General features: G+C 42.9%; 1 protein-coding gene across 1 annotated transcript in view; it reads right to left on the reverse strand.

Moving 5' to 3' along the window:
- RAD54B (RAD54 homolog B) overlaps window positions 1–15,643 on the reverse strand; it is a 29,608-nt gene that overhangs the window by 3,887 nt on the left and 10,078 nt on the right. Inside the window, exons 3-13 of the mRNA XM_076072146.1 lie at window positions 14,029–14,176; window positions 12,976–13,290; window positions 12,038–12,325; window positions 10,523–10,685; window positions 6,738–6,963; window positions 5,232–5,439; window positions 4,953–5,092; window positions 3,868–4,161; window positions 3,106–3,299; window positions 2,162–2,423; window positions 1,193–1,259 (exon numbers count right to left, since the gene is read on the reverse strand). Coding sequence (XP_075928261.1) covers window positions 1,193–1,259; window positions 2,162–2,423; window positions 3,106–3,299; window positions 3,868–4,161; window positions 4,953–5,092; window positions 5,232–5,439; window positions 6,738–6,963; window positions 10,523–10,685; window positions 12,038–12,325; window positions 12,976–13,290; window positions 14,029–14,176 — 2,305 coding nt within the window. The remainder of the gene's footprint in view (window positions 1–1,192; window positions 1,260–2,161; window positions 2,424–3,105; window positions 3,300–3,867; window positions 4,162–4,952; window positions 5,093–5,231; window positions 5,440–6,737; window positions 6,964–10,522; window positions 10,686–12,037; window positions 12,326–12,975; window positions 13,291–14,028; window positions 14,177–15,643) is intronic.

The raw sequence follows: 15,643 nt of genomic DNA on the forward strand, positions 1-15,643 counted from the left end.
AAGCACAGGTCCACAAGCAGACAACACACAAGTTGAGATTCGTGCGTACGACTGCACGACGCACTATACCCAGAAACGCCGGTCTTCTTCCAGCCTGATATCGTGAACCACAGGGCGTGTGTAACACCTGCTTAATCTCTCCTGCAAGTCTGTGGTTGAGATAAGGTGAATAAAACCCTGTAACATGAGCTTGTTTGTGATCCAACATGTTATAACAACTAAAACATGGGGACCCTTGTGGGAAAGCTTCAATTTATTGCAATCCACATCACAGCCAGGATGAAGAGTTTGCTTTTCTTTTCATTTTATTTGTACTTTCTTGGGGTTTTGTAAACTGTGGCAAATATGGTATTTGTTATTTGCGGATTGGCAGGCCCTTACAAACAACAGGTGTTGCGGATAAGATGGTCAGAGATAAGAAAAGCAGCACTCAACTGCAGTTGACTCTTTGTTACATGATTAAACTGAGGTTCTTTTGTGCAGATAAACATTAGCTTTCGTTGCAGAACAATAAAAAAATGCAAAGAAGATAAATTACTTGTAAGAGTGTTTCCAATGGCGGAGCCAGGATTTTCAGGTAGGGGGGGGCAACCCCTCCAGCAATGAAAAATGATAGAGGAGTTGTTAGTAAGTATGGAGTTGTTAGTGAGTAAGGAGTTGTTAGTGAGTAAGGAGTTGTTAGTAAGTAAGGAGTTGTTAGTAAGGAGTTGTTGGTAAGTAAGGAGTTGTTAGTGAGTAAGTAGTTGTTAGTAAGGAGTTGTCCCTTGCTTTTTATTGGACGCGTGTGCGGTGATGGTGCAGACATCGATCGAGGGTCGAATTCGAACCGCGTTGTGTGATCGGCATCGCGCTCGCTGAAGGTGAATGCCTTCAGGGAAGTCGTGTACTGTATACGCAAATGCGCACAATTCTGTGAGTCACTTATAACTGCTTTGCCGTTACTTATTTCCAATTATGGACTAGACTATCGTCCTACCATCTCATAGAGTCCCTGGCACATAATAATATGCTACACAGTGGCAGTGGGGGTCGCAAAATGCCGATTTATTATTACTAATAAACCCCAATGATCGAATCTAAATTAGGGATTTCGATCGGATCATTGGGTGGGCACGTCCCACCCCACCCCCATGTGTGGTTGTCTAATTCCTTCCGCAGTTTCTTATGATATATAAATGTTTAATAGTCTCACCTGTGGTCAGAAACCTGTAAATATGCACGGTCTTGTGCTGTCCATCACGCCATACCCTGGCCATGGCCTGTCCACAAACATCGCAAAATGAAAAGTCACCACTCATGTAAACATCATTATTGTTGAGAGTATGCATAAACAATCGAATATAATGATATACATGAATTTGTTTCTAAAAACTTTAATTCTGATACATTTTCTGCTATGTTTATCGTAGCATTGGTATTTCAGCCAATTCACATTCTGAACAAACCTTAAAATAAATGTAATAATCAGGCTCAATATGATGTTTAGAAAAATAGCCTCCTGAAACTCGATTATAAGCAGTATATGAGATATGCACCATTCACACAGAATTGTAACAAAGTATTTCTGTTAGGCTGACATGTCAGGAAACAGTCCTGGGGAGTGGTGAGAGAGCAAAAATATTGATTGACAAACAGTAACTAAAGATTGCCTTTTACACTGTGGTGCCCAGAGACAATTTCAAAACTGAAGAAAGCTGACAAATGCATCGACAGGATCTGTAAGCCATGAACAGACATTGATATCAAACACGGTTCCCTTACATTTTTCTGTTTCGTAAATATTCAGAATGTTTAACTGGTTTTGTTTTTTGCATCAATCAAAATAATCAGTATTTTTTTTATTGATCCAAAATAGTTTGTTTCCAAGTGATCTAAAAATGTGACGTCATAAGAAGCGACGTCACCAACATGGTATCACTGTCCACCCCTTTTCCTGCCAAAAGCAGTGTCACGTGACATCGGGTTACATCACTTTTGGTCGCATTCAGACTTGTTCATTTGTTACTTATTGTGAATGAACTGGAAATCTAAAAAGAAAACATCGGAAATTTTCCTTAAAAATCATCTGAATTCCTAAATGTTTTTCATGTGAAACTCATCCCTTGTACATATGCATCCCCTTGACAGAATCTGATGAGTTTGAGCAAAAGGGCCACAGCACCTGCATGTCATTGGCAGGGTTCCAGTCGATGTCATAGAGGACGAGGCGGGAAGCTCCAACGAGGTTGAGGCCCACACCTCCGGCCTTGGAGCTCAACAGGAACACGGAGTGCGTGGAGAAGCGGCTGTTGAAGTTCTCCAGAAGATGCTGTCGTTGGGACACGGGCGTTGTGCCGTCCAGTCGCACCCAGCTGTAGCCCCAGCTTGAACAGCAGCGCGCCAGGACGTCGAGCATCTGGGTGGAGTTGCTTACCAGTACCACCCTGTGACACAAATACAGCCATTCTTCAGATCAAGTGATAGCCCTTTGAGACAATATAGCTATTGCAAGAGATGCCTGGGAAGTTATGGGTGATTTAGACACTTTGGATCAAGGTCAAGAGGTCATCGTAACCACCGTTGATGTCATACACCTCACCACTTCCCATTCCATGATATTAAGCACCTGTGGAGATGCTCAGATGAGTAACCATCATGTATCGCAGCAAACAGAAATGCAGCAAGATCCATTATTGCAAATGTACTGCTGTGCTTCTACCTCTATGCTCGCTGCCTTCAGCACACACCGCGCGGTGGAGAAATGTGGTCAAAATAATCCCCTCGACTGACACAGTGTGTGGAGGCCCTCGTCTAGCAGTGGAATGAGAAAAGGGCTGTACGTGCACATTTAAATAAAGGTGACATATTAATATCCTGGTCGAGGTTCAACTCGGCCCATAGCCCCTCTGGGATCAATATGATTAGTAGCACGGCTTTGTGGGGTATCAACAGAGGTGGTGATGTGGAGAGACTTGTCCCCACGATGGGAACGTGAAATTTCCACCACTGGCTTGGAGCCACCAACCGAGATGACCGCTGCCCTGTTGCTCGTGTGAGCAGGTTAATACTGAAGTTTAAAAAAAAACAAGTTTGGTTATTTTGTTGGCAGGGTGGGGTGTGACTAACCGCTCAACGGGTGTTTTTTGATGCATTGCCTCCAACAGTCGAGCAAGCACGCGCAGCTTCCCCGACTCTAGTTTGCTGGTGCTCTCTGGATTGTAGATCAAAGAGAACTCCTCGTAAAGTCCGTCGTATAGAGACACATCCGCCTCTTCCTCGGAGTCTTGTTTTTTCTGCCCCTTACGAAGAGCTTCTGCTTTCTGTAAACAGTTAAAAACGCAACCGACATCCACCTAAATCAATGCCATTTAAATTCAGGGTCTCAAACAGTGAATTATTAAAGATTTTCATTGATGTATTAATACGTTGTCACATGCTTAACGTTCAAAAATATTAAATTAAAATCCAACTTCATACGTTATATGACATTTATAGATTTTATTTTCAGAATTATAAATCATGAACCAAACTTCCAAGGACAGACGCATTTTGGGAAAACTTACAGATGTGCTTATGCGTTATTATTCTTCCTTAACATACATTTTCGCTGCCATTATGATTCAAGTTAGATTTTTTATTGAGGCCAAATTTCTGTTGCAAGATCCTGCACATGACCAGACACAGTCAAACAAGTTAAACTATGATGTGTACAAGTGTTTAACGTGCCAATGAAATTTTTATGGCTCACTGGTAAGTAAAAGAACAATCCTCACAAGCAAATGCATTGCCAATTATCGCAGCCAAATTAATTCGGCGACAAATCATTGCTAAATTTGTCTTGTTTTTCACTCTACAAAAGCTCCCTGCGCATGCGTGCACGCGCGGTACCTGCAGCGTCTTGTAGAGGAGGCAAGGATCGTTGCAGAGCTTCTTGAGAGCGCTGATGCACACAAGGTGAGGGCTACGGTCGGTGGTCACGCGGTTCAGACAGCTCCGCACGGCCGGAGACGCCAGAAGCCTGCGGTAGAGCTGAATCTGCAGTGGCGTGGGTCGGCACATCACCACAAACTCCCGCTTGGGCGGCAGGTAGCGCTGGTTGATCTCTTGCGTGCGCCGTAGCACAAAGAGGCCCGTCAACCGCTGCAGCTCGGCAGCGCGCGTCTCCCCCAGCTGCTTATCCTCCTGCAGGCGGCGTAGAAAGCACAGGCGTGCCGGTGGTCCACATCATCGTTGCAGGCTTAAGACTTACAACGTTGAAGAGAAGTGGCACGTCAGTCAAAAGTTCGTGCAGCCCTATCAACACGTCGGACACTTCTTTGTTAATTTATGAGGTAGAAAGTTGGAGTGGTGGGGCAGTAATTATCACGCTTCACTATGAAGCTAGCATCGAGAGTTTGATCTTGGCCCAAACTAACACTAGTGGCAATTGGTAATCTGAACTGGTCCTGGGCTCACCTTTATCAACCCACACTGACCAGTGTGTTGAAGTATGGTTAAACAACCCCCATGACTGACACAGAATGGGGAGTCCTTCATCAGTAAATTAAGGAAGAGATTTAAAGTAAATTATTATTGTAATACAGAAATGTTACATTTAGGGAAATGGAGTGGTTGAGAGAGATCAAGAAAAAAATAATACTAGCAAGACAGAAGGAGTTGTTGAATCAAATCAGACCCACGAATTGAGACAATCGAATCAAAGGTGAGGGAGGGCAGGTGGAGGTCAGTTGCTACATGTCGAGTCTTTTGTTACACTAGCGACATCGACGTAATTATCAATTGAATTAGATTTTTAAACATTGTACGTTAATGATTTAACTTGCAGAGAACACACCCTGACAATATCAACAAAACACTGTAGGGAACCACGGTGGAAATTCATTGTATTGTGGGTAATGGTGGTGGGTGAGTTGTTACACGCGCAGCAATGAGTGGCATGACTTTGGCATTGTCAGCTTTGCAAGTTAACCCACCAGGGAGGCAGAGGGCTGGTGTGACTGGACTATAGGTTCCTCAAACACCTTCCGGAAGGCTGCCGCGGAGCCCAGTATCCCAGGGTTCACAAACTCCACGATGGAATAAAACTCCTGCAGGTCATTCTGAATGGGCGTACCTACAAGCAGGAGCGACAAGAGGAGAAGAACGGGCGTCGAGCAGTTGCAGTGAACGAAGCCGCGAGGCTCCCAAGGGGTTGCCACTCTGGCTGATTTGCGCGCGAGTTGTCACGTGACCGCCGCGCAGCGATAGGTCACCCGTGAGGAGGATGCGTCGCTTGCAGGGCAGGCTGTCGATGGCCGACGCCGTTTTGATGCTGCTGTTCTTGAGGCGGTGACCCTCGTCACAGATGACTAGGCCGAAGGGGATGACGCGCACAGCATCGATGCAGCGCAGCACCATTTCGTAGCTGATGATGAGCACCGGGTAGATGGGTGACTTCATGAACTCCTCCACCTTGTGTTCCTGTTGTACACACACATTCAAGCCCAGAAGATCACTACGGTTGAGGAATGTTGTGCGAATGTTTTGTTGTACTTTTCTATCTGTGCATGATTAAGCCTATGACCAAATCACCCGGAATGCGCCCAATCACGGAAGCTATGCAAGGCTGAGCCTGAACAGTGCTTGGATGAGTGAGCACTATGCACAATGAGTTATTAGAAGCTGCAGGGGTAAATAAATGGTGGCCAGGAGGGAACAAGTGTAGAGAAAAAAAATGTATGTAATGTACTTCTTTGGTGCACAAGTTTGCTCCCCACCGTTACCAACCATTATTGACCAGCGTGGTGAAATATGGTCAAAGTACCCCCAAGGCTCGCACTGTGTGGGGAGGCCCTCAGCCAGTAGTGGAAAGTAAAGGGCTGTGTACGTACGTACGCTTAACCCACCAGTGAACTAACATGCACAGTACCTATTTCTCAAGCTGGTCCGACCTTTATGCACATATAATGGCAATGAAGGCTCAAGTTGTTTTTAAAAACGTTGGCTGCATCGCTCAGATGGCCGCAAATTGTATAAAGACGTATTACGCTCATTCAATGAAAGGTCAAAATACCTCCCTGCTCAGGCTAGCATTGGGAAGCGTTCATCTCCGTTGACAGCCCTGAGCCAATGGTGGAAATTCCAATCGTCATTTGCGCTCGCCCACGGAATAGCCATCACGCGCCTATCGTTAGGTTGTGCATGATGGAGTAAAGTGAAGGTACTCCCGTCTCTTCCAAGGTATGTGGCCAGCATGGGAGAGGAGGCCAAATACCATTCTAGAGGGCCTCTCTTTAGCGCCCTCCAGTGGAGGCCCCTTCCACCAGCATTGGCTTGAGCAAACATAGCTGCAGGCCTGCACTGCCTTTATCGCTCCACGGACCAAGGTAAACATGTAGAATTTGGCGATTTCATTCGGACGGACAGGCAGAGATACATACTTTTCAGGATATAACGCAACGTATTGGGGAACACATTTTTTTATAATGCTGATGCGAATGGGATACAACGCGATTGAGTGAACAGAACTATGTTGCGCGAATAGGAATAAGTGGTCGTGCGGCTGCCTCGGCGTAGCGTCACACAAGGCGGGATGCAGCTGGATGCTTCTAGATGCTACCCAAGCTCCTCAGTCTTTGTTCAGCCTGCGTACGCACCTGACGTGTTATCTCGGACTGTGCTTTACCCTATATTATATGTAATTTATTATAACGCGATTTTTCCATAACTCGGTGTTCTTCAGGAACGCTAATACCGCGTTATAGGAGAACAGACTGTACCTGGTCAACGGTGAAGACGCGGATTCTCTCCACGCCCAGCCACTTGTTAAATTCACGGCTCCAGTTGCGCACCAGGCTTCCGGGAGTGACGATCAGCACCTTGTGTAGGGAGGGCCGATTGCCGTACGGGCCCTGCCGCAACAGCGTCCACACGAGCGCAATGCACTGCAGGGTCTTGCCCAGGCCCATCTCATCGGCCAAGATGGCTCCCTGAACAGAAGGAGACCTGGGACAGACAAACAAAAAACACAGTTACGGTACAACCAAGAGAATCGGTTTTACGCTTTCTGGTAATAAAACGGGTGTTACGCTCTTGATTTGAAGCTTTCGTGACTGCAGGAATCCATACTCTTTGGTTCTTTCGGTAAAGTCACGTAGGTAGAAAAATAATAGATCACGGCATTTCGATCGCAACACAAGCAATCGTCATCAGGTGGGACAACCACAGCAAGGAAACTGCTTCACCTGTGGTTGTCCCAGTTTCCTTGCTGTGGTTGTCCCCCACCTGATGACGATTGCTTGTGTTGCGATCGAAACGTCGTGATCTATTATTTTTTTACCTATGTGACTTTACCGAAAGAACCAAAGAGTATAGGTGTTAGGATGTTCAAACACCAAATATAAACTTTTTACAAGGGATCAAGTATGCATTGACACTGGTGAGACTAGGCCATGAAGAAGGCTGTCTCTGGTGTAGGCCAATCAGTCTCAAAGACAATGCATATATTATCAGAGTATGTTTGTATATTCACCACAAGTACGCGTGGTTAATGTAGACTTGATTCCTTGAAAAAGGTATGTATTTTGTGTTTGAACATCATAACACCTGTTTTATTGCCAGAAAGGGTAAAATCTATTCTTATTTTGATACTGCCAAAAGGACCCATGATATGGTACAACTAATTGTGCATTGACCGGTGGAATCGCACCACGCCATTTAGCTTTTGCCGAAGCCATACATTTTATACTTAGTTTCGATCTGACGTTAAAGACGTTTCAACTCTTCACCTCAGCCATAGAATAAATAAGTGTCACCTTGTAAAAAAACCTACAAATGTTGATCATTATCACTTACCATGGATAATTAGCACCAATGCACATTTCTTCCGATGTACTCCTTTGCTGATTTTGAGAGGCTTTGACGTGGCTTAATTCATGGGCAAACGAGGAGGTCTTCACTAGGAGGATTGTTTCATTTTGCAAGAAGTTGTTGGGCAAAGCAGTGGTCGAGAATCTTCAGCTTACACTGGAGCCACTTAATTATTACTGCAGGTGAACAACTAAACTACAAACGCAAGACGTACTTTATTTTCAATACCGAGTCATTAGGTTAGAGACTGATTCTAATGAGCGAAACAAAAGAAGTCTATCTAGTAAAAGCATATCTACCAATATGTTCGTGCCAATACCTTGGTGGAAGATGGTCAAGTCTTTACTCAAGTGAACCCATTTGTATTACCTTAGAACATAGTTCTTAGTTCACAATACGGCTGATTCCATGGACTATTTCACTCGTGCTCATTAACAAGTGCATGCGGTGGCTGTTCACTGGATAATACAATTCATGGGAATCTTCAGGTCACACTACATTACTAATTCTGAATTACAACTAAATTACAGAGGCAAGTACAATCCCCCGTCTAGGAGCACGCCATCAGCATCCAATGATCTGAGTCAGATCTGAAAGAACACTACCGATCATTGCAATAATGTGGACACAGTGAATAAACACCTCACTCCAGACCAAAACATCACACCTCCCTGGTTCTGACATTCCTCGGAAGACAGCGGTGTAACCATCAACCGCATCAGAACATCAACAGTCCGATGCGGACATTCTTTCTCAGATGGAAAATTTAAAGACAAGCCACAGTGTGATTGTGGCCATACAACCTAAACAATAGACCACATAGTAAACCACTGTAGTTTGCGCTCCTTCAACCAATGAATAGCAAAACTACGCAAACTCTCTCTCCCAAAGCCTTCTCTTTACTAACAGACATCGACATTGCCATTCAGCTCCTGAACCTATTTCCACATGCAAGAATAGGGAAATAGAACAAAGGCTAAACCCCGCTATATTTACAAAAACAAATAGACAATTTAGGCAAGATATGTTATTCCATTTAGTCCAAACATAAACTAAACACACTAGTATGAGCATCCATACTAAGATAATATAGTGAACAGAATACACCTTATATAAAAGAGAAAGTAATTAATGGCGTTGTTCTGGAGAATATGACAAAATTAATTTTTAAATATGCCTCCTTCACCGTATCTGTCTCTCCATGCCAAAAAAGTTGATTTACTATGACCCATATATATCTAACAGAGAGGGTCCTTAGTAATAAACATCTGGTAGTTCACTAGCATTGGTTTAAGCAAGCCTGACTGCTGATGAGATGCTGAATGTCAAAATTGGTCAATGTTGCTGAAAAAATGTTACTTCCCTTTTTCATGTTGAAAGTCAGATATGAGAAGGCGGTGTATTGTCTGAGATGCACTGCAGCACCACAATGCACTCCTCAAGATTTGACAATGCCACCAACAGAAGCGGTGGCCTGTGCAGAATATTGGGGGGAAAAACTATACAGGTTGGACAGGAGAAACGAAGAAGTCTGTATTTATTTTGTTACTTATATGTAACTCTTCCCCAGCTTCTGCAAGAGTGAGTTCTATATATATTTACAGTGAAAAGTTGTTAGTAGAAAGATAATTCCTGTTTTCTAAGTGAAATGCTCATATATAGTGAATGAATGGTGTCTATGTGGCGTCTGAGATTTAGCACCACTGCATTATTTGACGTATGAAAATGTGTTAAAAAAATAAACACGACTATTCTGCCTGACCTAAACATCCGTTGCACACTGCCTGTTTCTTTTTAGCTGACTAATCACTATAACTTATGGCAACTGTCAGGACATAACTTTCCTCGAAAAAATATCTGTTAAATAAGAAATAAGGTGCTGTATGATGTCTTGTTGCAAATTCTTGAAAAGTCACTTACCTGCTAAATGAGGTCACTACGTAGGTTATTTATCGCTTCAATGTTTTCCCATGCCATTGGGGTGCACATCTAAGTAACCATTTCTACGATATTTATGTTTTAAGAACCAGGCTACAGTCTACATTATAGACTGCCAGTACACTCACCAAACTTAATAGCGGGTTTTTTTTCACTTTATTTATTATTATTTTTCTATCTACGTGACTTTACCGAAAGAACCAAATAATACCGCATTCTATTATTATATTCTTGGTTCTTTCGGTAAAATCACGTAGAAAACAAAACAAAAAACGTAAATAAAAAGAACACGTTGAAAATAATAGAAGCAAAAAACCAACATAAAAATTAAAATATAATTAAAATATGTTTTTTTGCTTTTATTATTTTCAATTTATTATCTATGTGACTTTACCAAAAGAACCAATAATATGAATTCCTGCAGTCACAACAGTTAAGTAAAAATATATGATTATTTTGATTTTAAAAGCACTTTAATAAATACAATAATTAGAAAGAATACCAGTAAAAATTTGTAAACACAATTGTTAATAAGCATAACAGTAAGTGGTATTCACCCCAACCAGTTATAGCAAGTAAAAATAGCAAGCACCGTATTCACATGTACGAGCAAAGTAAGCATTATTACGTTTCAATGTTTGAATGCGTACTTAAATTATGCATCGTACACCGTGTGTGTGTGTGAACAAACGTAGCCCTAAGACACGTTATGTGGCGACACAATGCGAAGGCTGTCGTCCCTCTAAAGTGCCCTCACCTCATGCCCATGACGGCCTCGTAAAGAAAAACGACCCCTTCTCGCTGGTGTGGCCTGAGGTGCACGACGAGGTGGGGGTCGACCACAACGTCTCCCATGGGCAGGCCGGCCGCATTGTTCTGCCACTGATGGGCAGGGCTTGGCTGGGGCATCACAAGTGCATCTGAGGACCCAAAGCAAAAAAACGCTTCCTTTAATAGGTGGACAAGGGCCTGTCTCACCGCATAAAATATAGATAGTAATTCAGTTCATCAGCCCACGGGCTCACCTCGACCAATGTTTTTTTCAGCTGCATTTGTTTTAACGGATAAATGCTGAACCAGCGTTAACTTTCTTGAGTCTCATCAGCTGAGTCGTGTCAAAGGTAGCCTGACAATATAGACAAGAGAAACTCTACGAAAACCATGGGTACCAATACAGTGAAAAATTGTTTATCTCCACAAACCTCATGATGTGTTTTCGTGGTTAATTATAAGTAATAGATGTAAAAATACACAAGGATTTATCTCACCACATCACATAAAACAACATTTCAGTTCCACAGCCTTTGAACCAATCATTTCCATCGGCGTTTTTTAAAACAGATAAAAAGATATTCATTGCTCATGAAAACGAGTTAATGTTTTCCATGTATTATATTTTTTTAACTTAATTTGGGTATGACTGAATGTGTCACTTTTCCAGTTGCTGATGAAGTCACCCTCCTTCCCCCTGGTCTCCGCAGACCACAAAGGCAAAGAGCGAATTAGGAGTGGGAACCTAACATCCTAATTATTGAGTGGGAATGTAAATCCTATTTCGTGGTTTATCTTTGTGGTCTACGGGAGGGCGACTTAAGAAACAACTGGTGATGAAGTCACACGCGCACTATTAACTCATATGAAGTAAAACAAATTTTGCATCAAAGTTGTGGAAACCTTTAATCTATAATGTCCACTTACGTTAAACGCCCGTGTATGTGTATGGTCTAGTAGAGATCGTGGTGACCATACTGACCATACTTCAGCATTCTGGTTAGTGGAGATTGGTGAATGTGGAGGGTATGGATGCGGAAGCATGGAAGTACAGCATAACAATGGATTTTGTTACATTGTTTTCTCTTGCCCAACCACGACCCATCCCAGCACTATCCAAGTGCATCCCTGATTAGATTTTGAGATCTACAGAGATTGCGTGCATTCCAGGTGATTTTGTCATAAGCTAATGGGTTCTTAACTAAACCGAAAGGCACTTTAGATATCTAACCAGTGTGTTGTGTATCAAACATCTTTACCAATTGTTGTCCCTTTCAGCAAGGCTACTTCACGAGAGAAACAATTATTAACTATTTATTTTGCCAGTTGCCAGTAAAGGTAGGTGAAATGTGAATGATGGCCAATAGTTATTTGTACATAATTTTGCTACATTAAAATCAAAGCACACATTTTCAATATTCCAGCAGTGCCCATCACCAATTTTCAGACTAACGCTCAAACAATCATCGATTAGAATGTGAGCACACGCATAAGGTCTTACTTGGAGCAAAGGGGTCAAAGCGAGGCTTGTAGACTTTTGTCTCGGTGACGCGGAACTTCTCTGGTGCTCCTGTGACAGCCCGGAAGGGGTTCGCATAGGGCCTAGCAGCCTTGTTAGGAGTGGCGCTAGAAGCGGCCGAGTCGCAGCTGGCGCCGGAGACCTGGAAGCACCTTCCGTTTGAGTAATCTTCACACGAAATCAACCCCATCACCTCGATCTCCTTTCCGCTGATCACCAAAGTGTGTCCCTCCGACAGGCTCTCCAGCTCACGCTTGTTGTAGCCTGTACCTGTGCACACATGTTACTGTGTGTGTGTGTACAGTATATGCACCTGTGTACAGAGTACATTTTTCAGTCCACTGCGAGATGAGGGCCTCCACACATTGTATGGGTCGTGGAGATTGTTAGGCCAGAATTCACAACGCTAGTCAATAGGGGTTGATAAAGGTGGATAGCATGGAAGTGCAACACAATAATGGCTCTTGCTACACTGCCCACCACATATCCCCACAGCCTATAATATTACCACGCTGGTCAGTGCAGGTTGGCGAGGGGGGGGGGGGCAAGACTTGTTGAGATATCACTCCACCCTGATATCAGCCATGGTTGGGAATCAATAACAGCGAATAGGGTTCATAGTGTAGTGCGATATCTACTCTACCACCGCATATAATATGCATCATTTTTAATATCAGACTTAAAAATCCACAAATGATCCACAATCAATTTTCATCATTACATCATTGAATCATTTTAACCATTGAATAATTATATGCCTACAAATTATAGAAATGTTCGTTATTGTAGCGATAAGACTAAATCTTAGATTGCCAAATACAGGGTGTTTCAAAAAGGATGGACCCGATTTTAAATCACTATATCTTTGAAATTGGGTCCATCATTTTTAAACACCCTGTATAATTACAGCATATCAATACCTTTGCAGATGTCCTTGCCTTCCATATCTTTAAGGTTCACCACTCGGCCACTTGTGATCAGAACAGCATCGCCCTCCCACTTCTTGTGCTTCTTCTTGGATGCTTTACCCCACATTACACTGTAGTACTTTGTAACAGAACAATCCCCGTTATCTTTAATTGGATTGTTCTCTGCAGTGTGGTGATTTTGTTCGTCGGAACGCTGCACTTTCATTGCAGCAGGTGATTTTGGGGTAAGAGATTTATAGATGTGTTTTCTTGGCACCAAGAAGGTCCTTGCTGCCTCGGGCCTTCTGATAAGATCTGCTTCTACATCTGCAAAAAACAGACACATCAGTGGAAAAACAAATTGCACTAAAGGATTTTTTTTAGGTTGGACATTACAGGAATGATTTAGCAGGTGGTGTTGCGGTTACAGCATGCAGCTTGCAATTTGGAAAGTTGTAAGTTCAACTTCCCATCATACCTCTGTGGTTAATAAGATGAGTAACGCTTTAGGTAAGCACTGCCCCATGCTCGTTTGAGACAGTAACAATAGTGATATTTCTGAATACAGCAACGTTACACAAGGCCTTGATGAAGGGAACATACTCTAGAGTACGCCCACCGCAGAAATGGAGTGATGAAATCAGATCGTGTGCAGGGGGCTAAATGAATTGTTGCATCGGAAAACCCCGAGAGATGGCAATGGTTTGGAGAAGCCTTCATCCAAGAGCGGATACCTTGCGGCTGATGATGCCTCAATCTTACATACAATCTCCTAGAGTTCTAAACTAACAAAACTTTTTTTTTTATTTTACCAGGTAAGGCCCACTGAGCTATATAGCTCTTTTTTAGAAGTGACCTGGCCACAAATAATAGCCCAACGAAGTGGCTTATCACATGGAAATTTATATTAGCCAAATACTCGAAGTGCATGTTTCACTAATGTGCAGGGAAAAACCAGACGACCTGCAGAGAAAGCCACACGACCACAGGGAGAACATGCAAACTTAAAATATACAGACATCAGGGTCGGGATAGAACCCACGACCTCCTGCATAGTGTACCTACCTCCTTGCCGGTTGGAGAGCAATATTTTGTCTGATAAATTAGGTGGGTCGGGTGTGGTGGTTGCCTGGATGTTGGGAGGTTCTGGGCTCTTCACAACTATATCTGCAGTCCCTTGAGGCATCTTGGGACACATGTCCAGCCACTTGGGCTGTAAATGTTGAATAAAAAGGAGTCAGAAACCACGTGGGCAGACCAATACAATCTATGGTGTCAATGTGTAACATTTTACTTAATCAATAAAAAGTAGACCTATACATGAAAGCACCCACTATGCCAGTGGTTCTTAAAGTTATTGGAGGTACTGAACCCTGCAAGCTTCATCAGTGCATTCACCGAAACCTTCGTAATTGGAAAAATAAAATGATTTATTCAAAACATAGGTATATATTTTATTAGTGCACAAAATTAACCATGCATCAGTTGCACACAAAATCACTGTGTTCAAAGAACAAAACCAACAAAACATGAATTTCACACAAAAACATAACTCAATGAATATTTACTGCAAATCAATGTGACTTTTGCTGTTGCCTTTCAGATACAAGTTCAGAAATGTGCGGCTTCACCTTGGCAAGTGCCATTCTCATATCATTTTCGCAACAAAGTCTGTTCCTTTTCTTAGTTTTTATGTCTACCATCCTCAAAAAAGATTGCTCGCAAAGATATGTTGTAACAAACGGTGTAAGGATCTCAAGGGCTTTCTTAGCAAGAGGGTATGGTACGATTTCGTGACACCAAAAACGTTGAGAGCGTTGTTGTTCTGAAGAGTTGCTGTTGAAGCTGGCTCTGCTGAAGTTCAAAGATTTCCTCGAGGTATTCATCGTTGACATCTGCCGTCGCAACACTAAATGTGAACGGCTGTCTCACCCATGCTGGATATGACTCTCTGGTGGGGAAGTATCCGTCGAGAGACTTTGCGAGCTCATCTAAGTGCATGGCAATTGCTTGCTTCAGCTCCCCAGGTACAGAAATGTCTCCAATTCCAGACACGTCTTCGATCTTACTTACACAGTCGTCCAGCAGGGGAAAGTTTGCGAAGTTATCATTCTCTGTTCGTCATTTCCATAAAGGTAGCTTTTTTTAAACACCTTCAGGTTTTCTTCCGCTTCGATGATGTTGACTCCACCACCCTGCATCTGTCGATTGAGATGATTGAGAGCATCGAAAATATCGGCCATGTACGCCAAAATGAGAATGAACTCAGAATTTTTTAAGCAATCTGCAGGACAATGTTGGTAGAAGTACCTCGAATTCAGAGCCCATTTCCTTACACAGCTCTTTGAAGATGCGGTGCTTCATAGCACTATTTCGCACGTAGTTCACACATTCAACTACATTTTTAATACTTCTGCCAGTTTTGGAGGCAAGGTTTTTGTTGCCAACGCATGCCTGTGCAGAACACAGTGCGTAACAATGATGTGTGGTGCATCGGATTTCACCAGCGCTCCAAAACCAGAGTGTCGTCCCAGCATGCCTGGAGCTCCATCCGAACAAACTGCAGAAACCATATTCAACGAAAGATCGTTGTCTCTGAAGAAGTCATCCACGAGTTTCTTCACATCGACTGCATTGGTTGTTGTTGTAAGAGGCATACAAAATAAAAACATCTTCCTTT

This window comes from Petromyzon marinus, chromosome 37 (assembly GCF_048934315.1).
Source record: "Petromyzon marinus isolate PM22_M1 ecotype Great Lakes invasive population chromosome 37, UKy_Petmar_22M1.pri1.0, whole genome shotgun sequence".
Classification (NCBI taxonomy): Eukaryota; Metazoa; Chordata; class Hyperoartia; order Petromyzontiformes; family Petromyzontidae; genus Petromyzon; species Petromyzon marinus.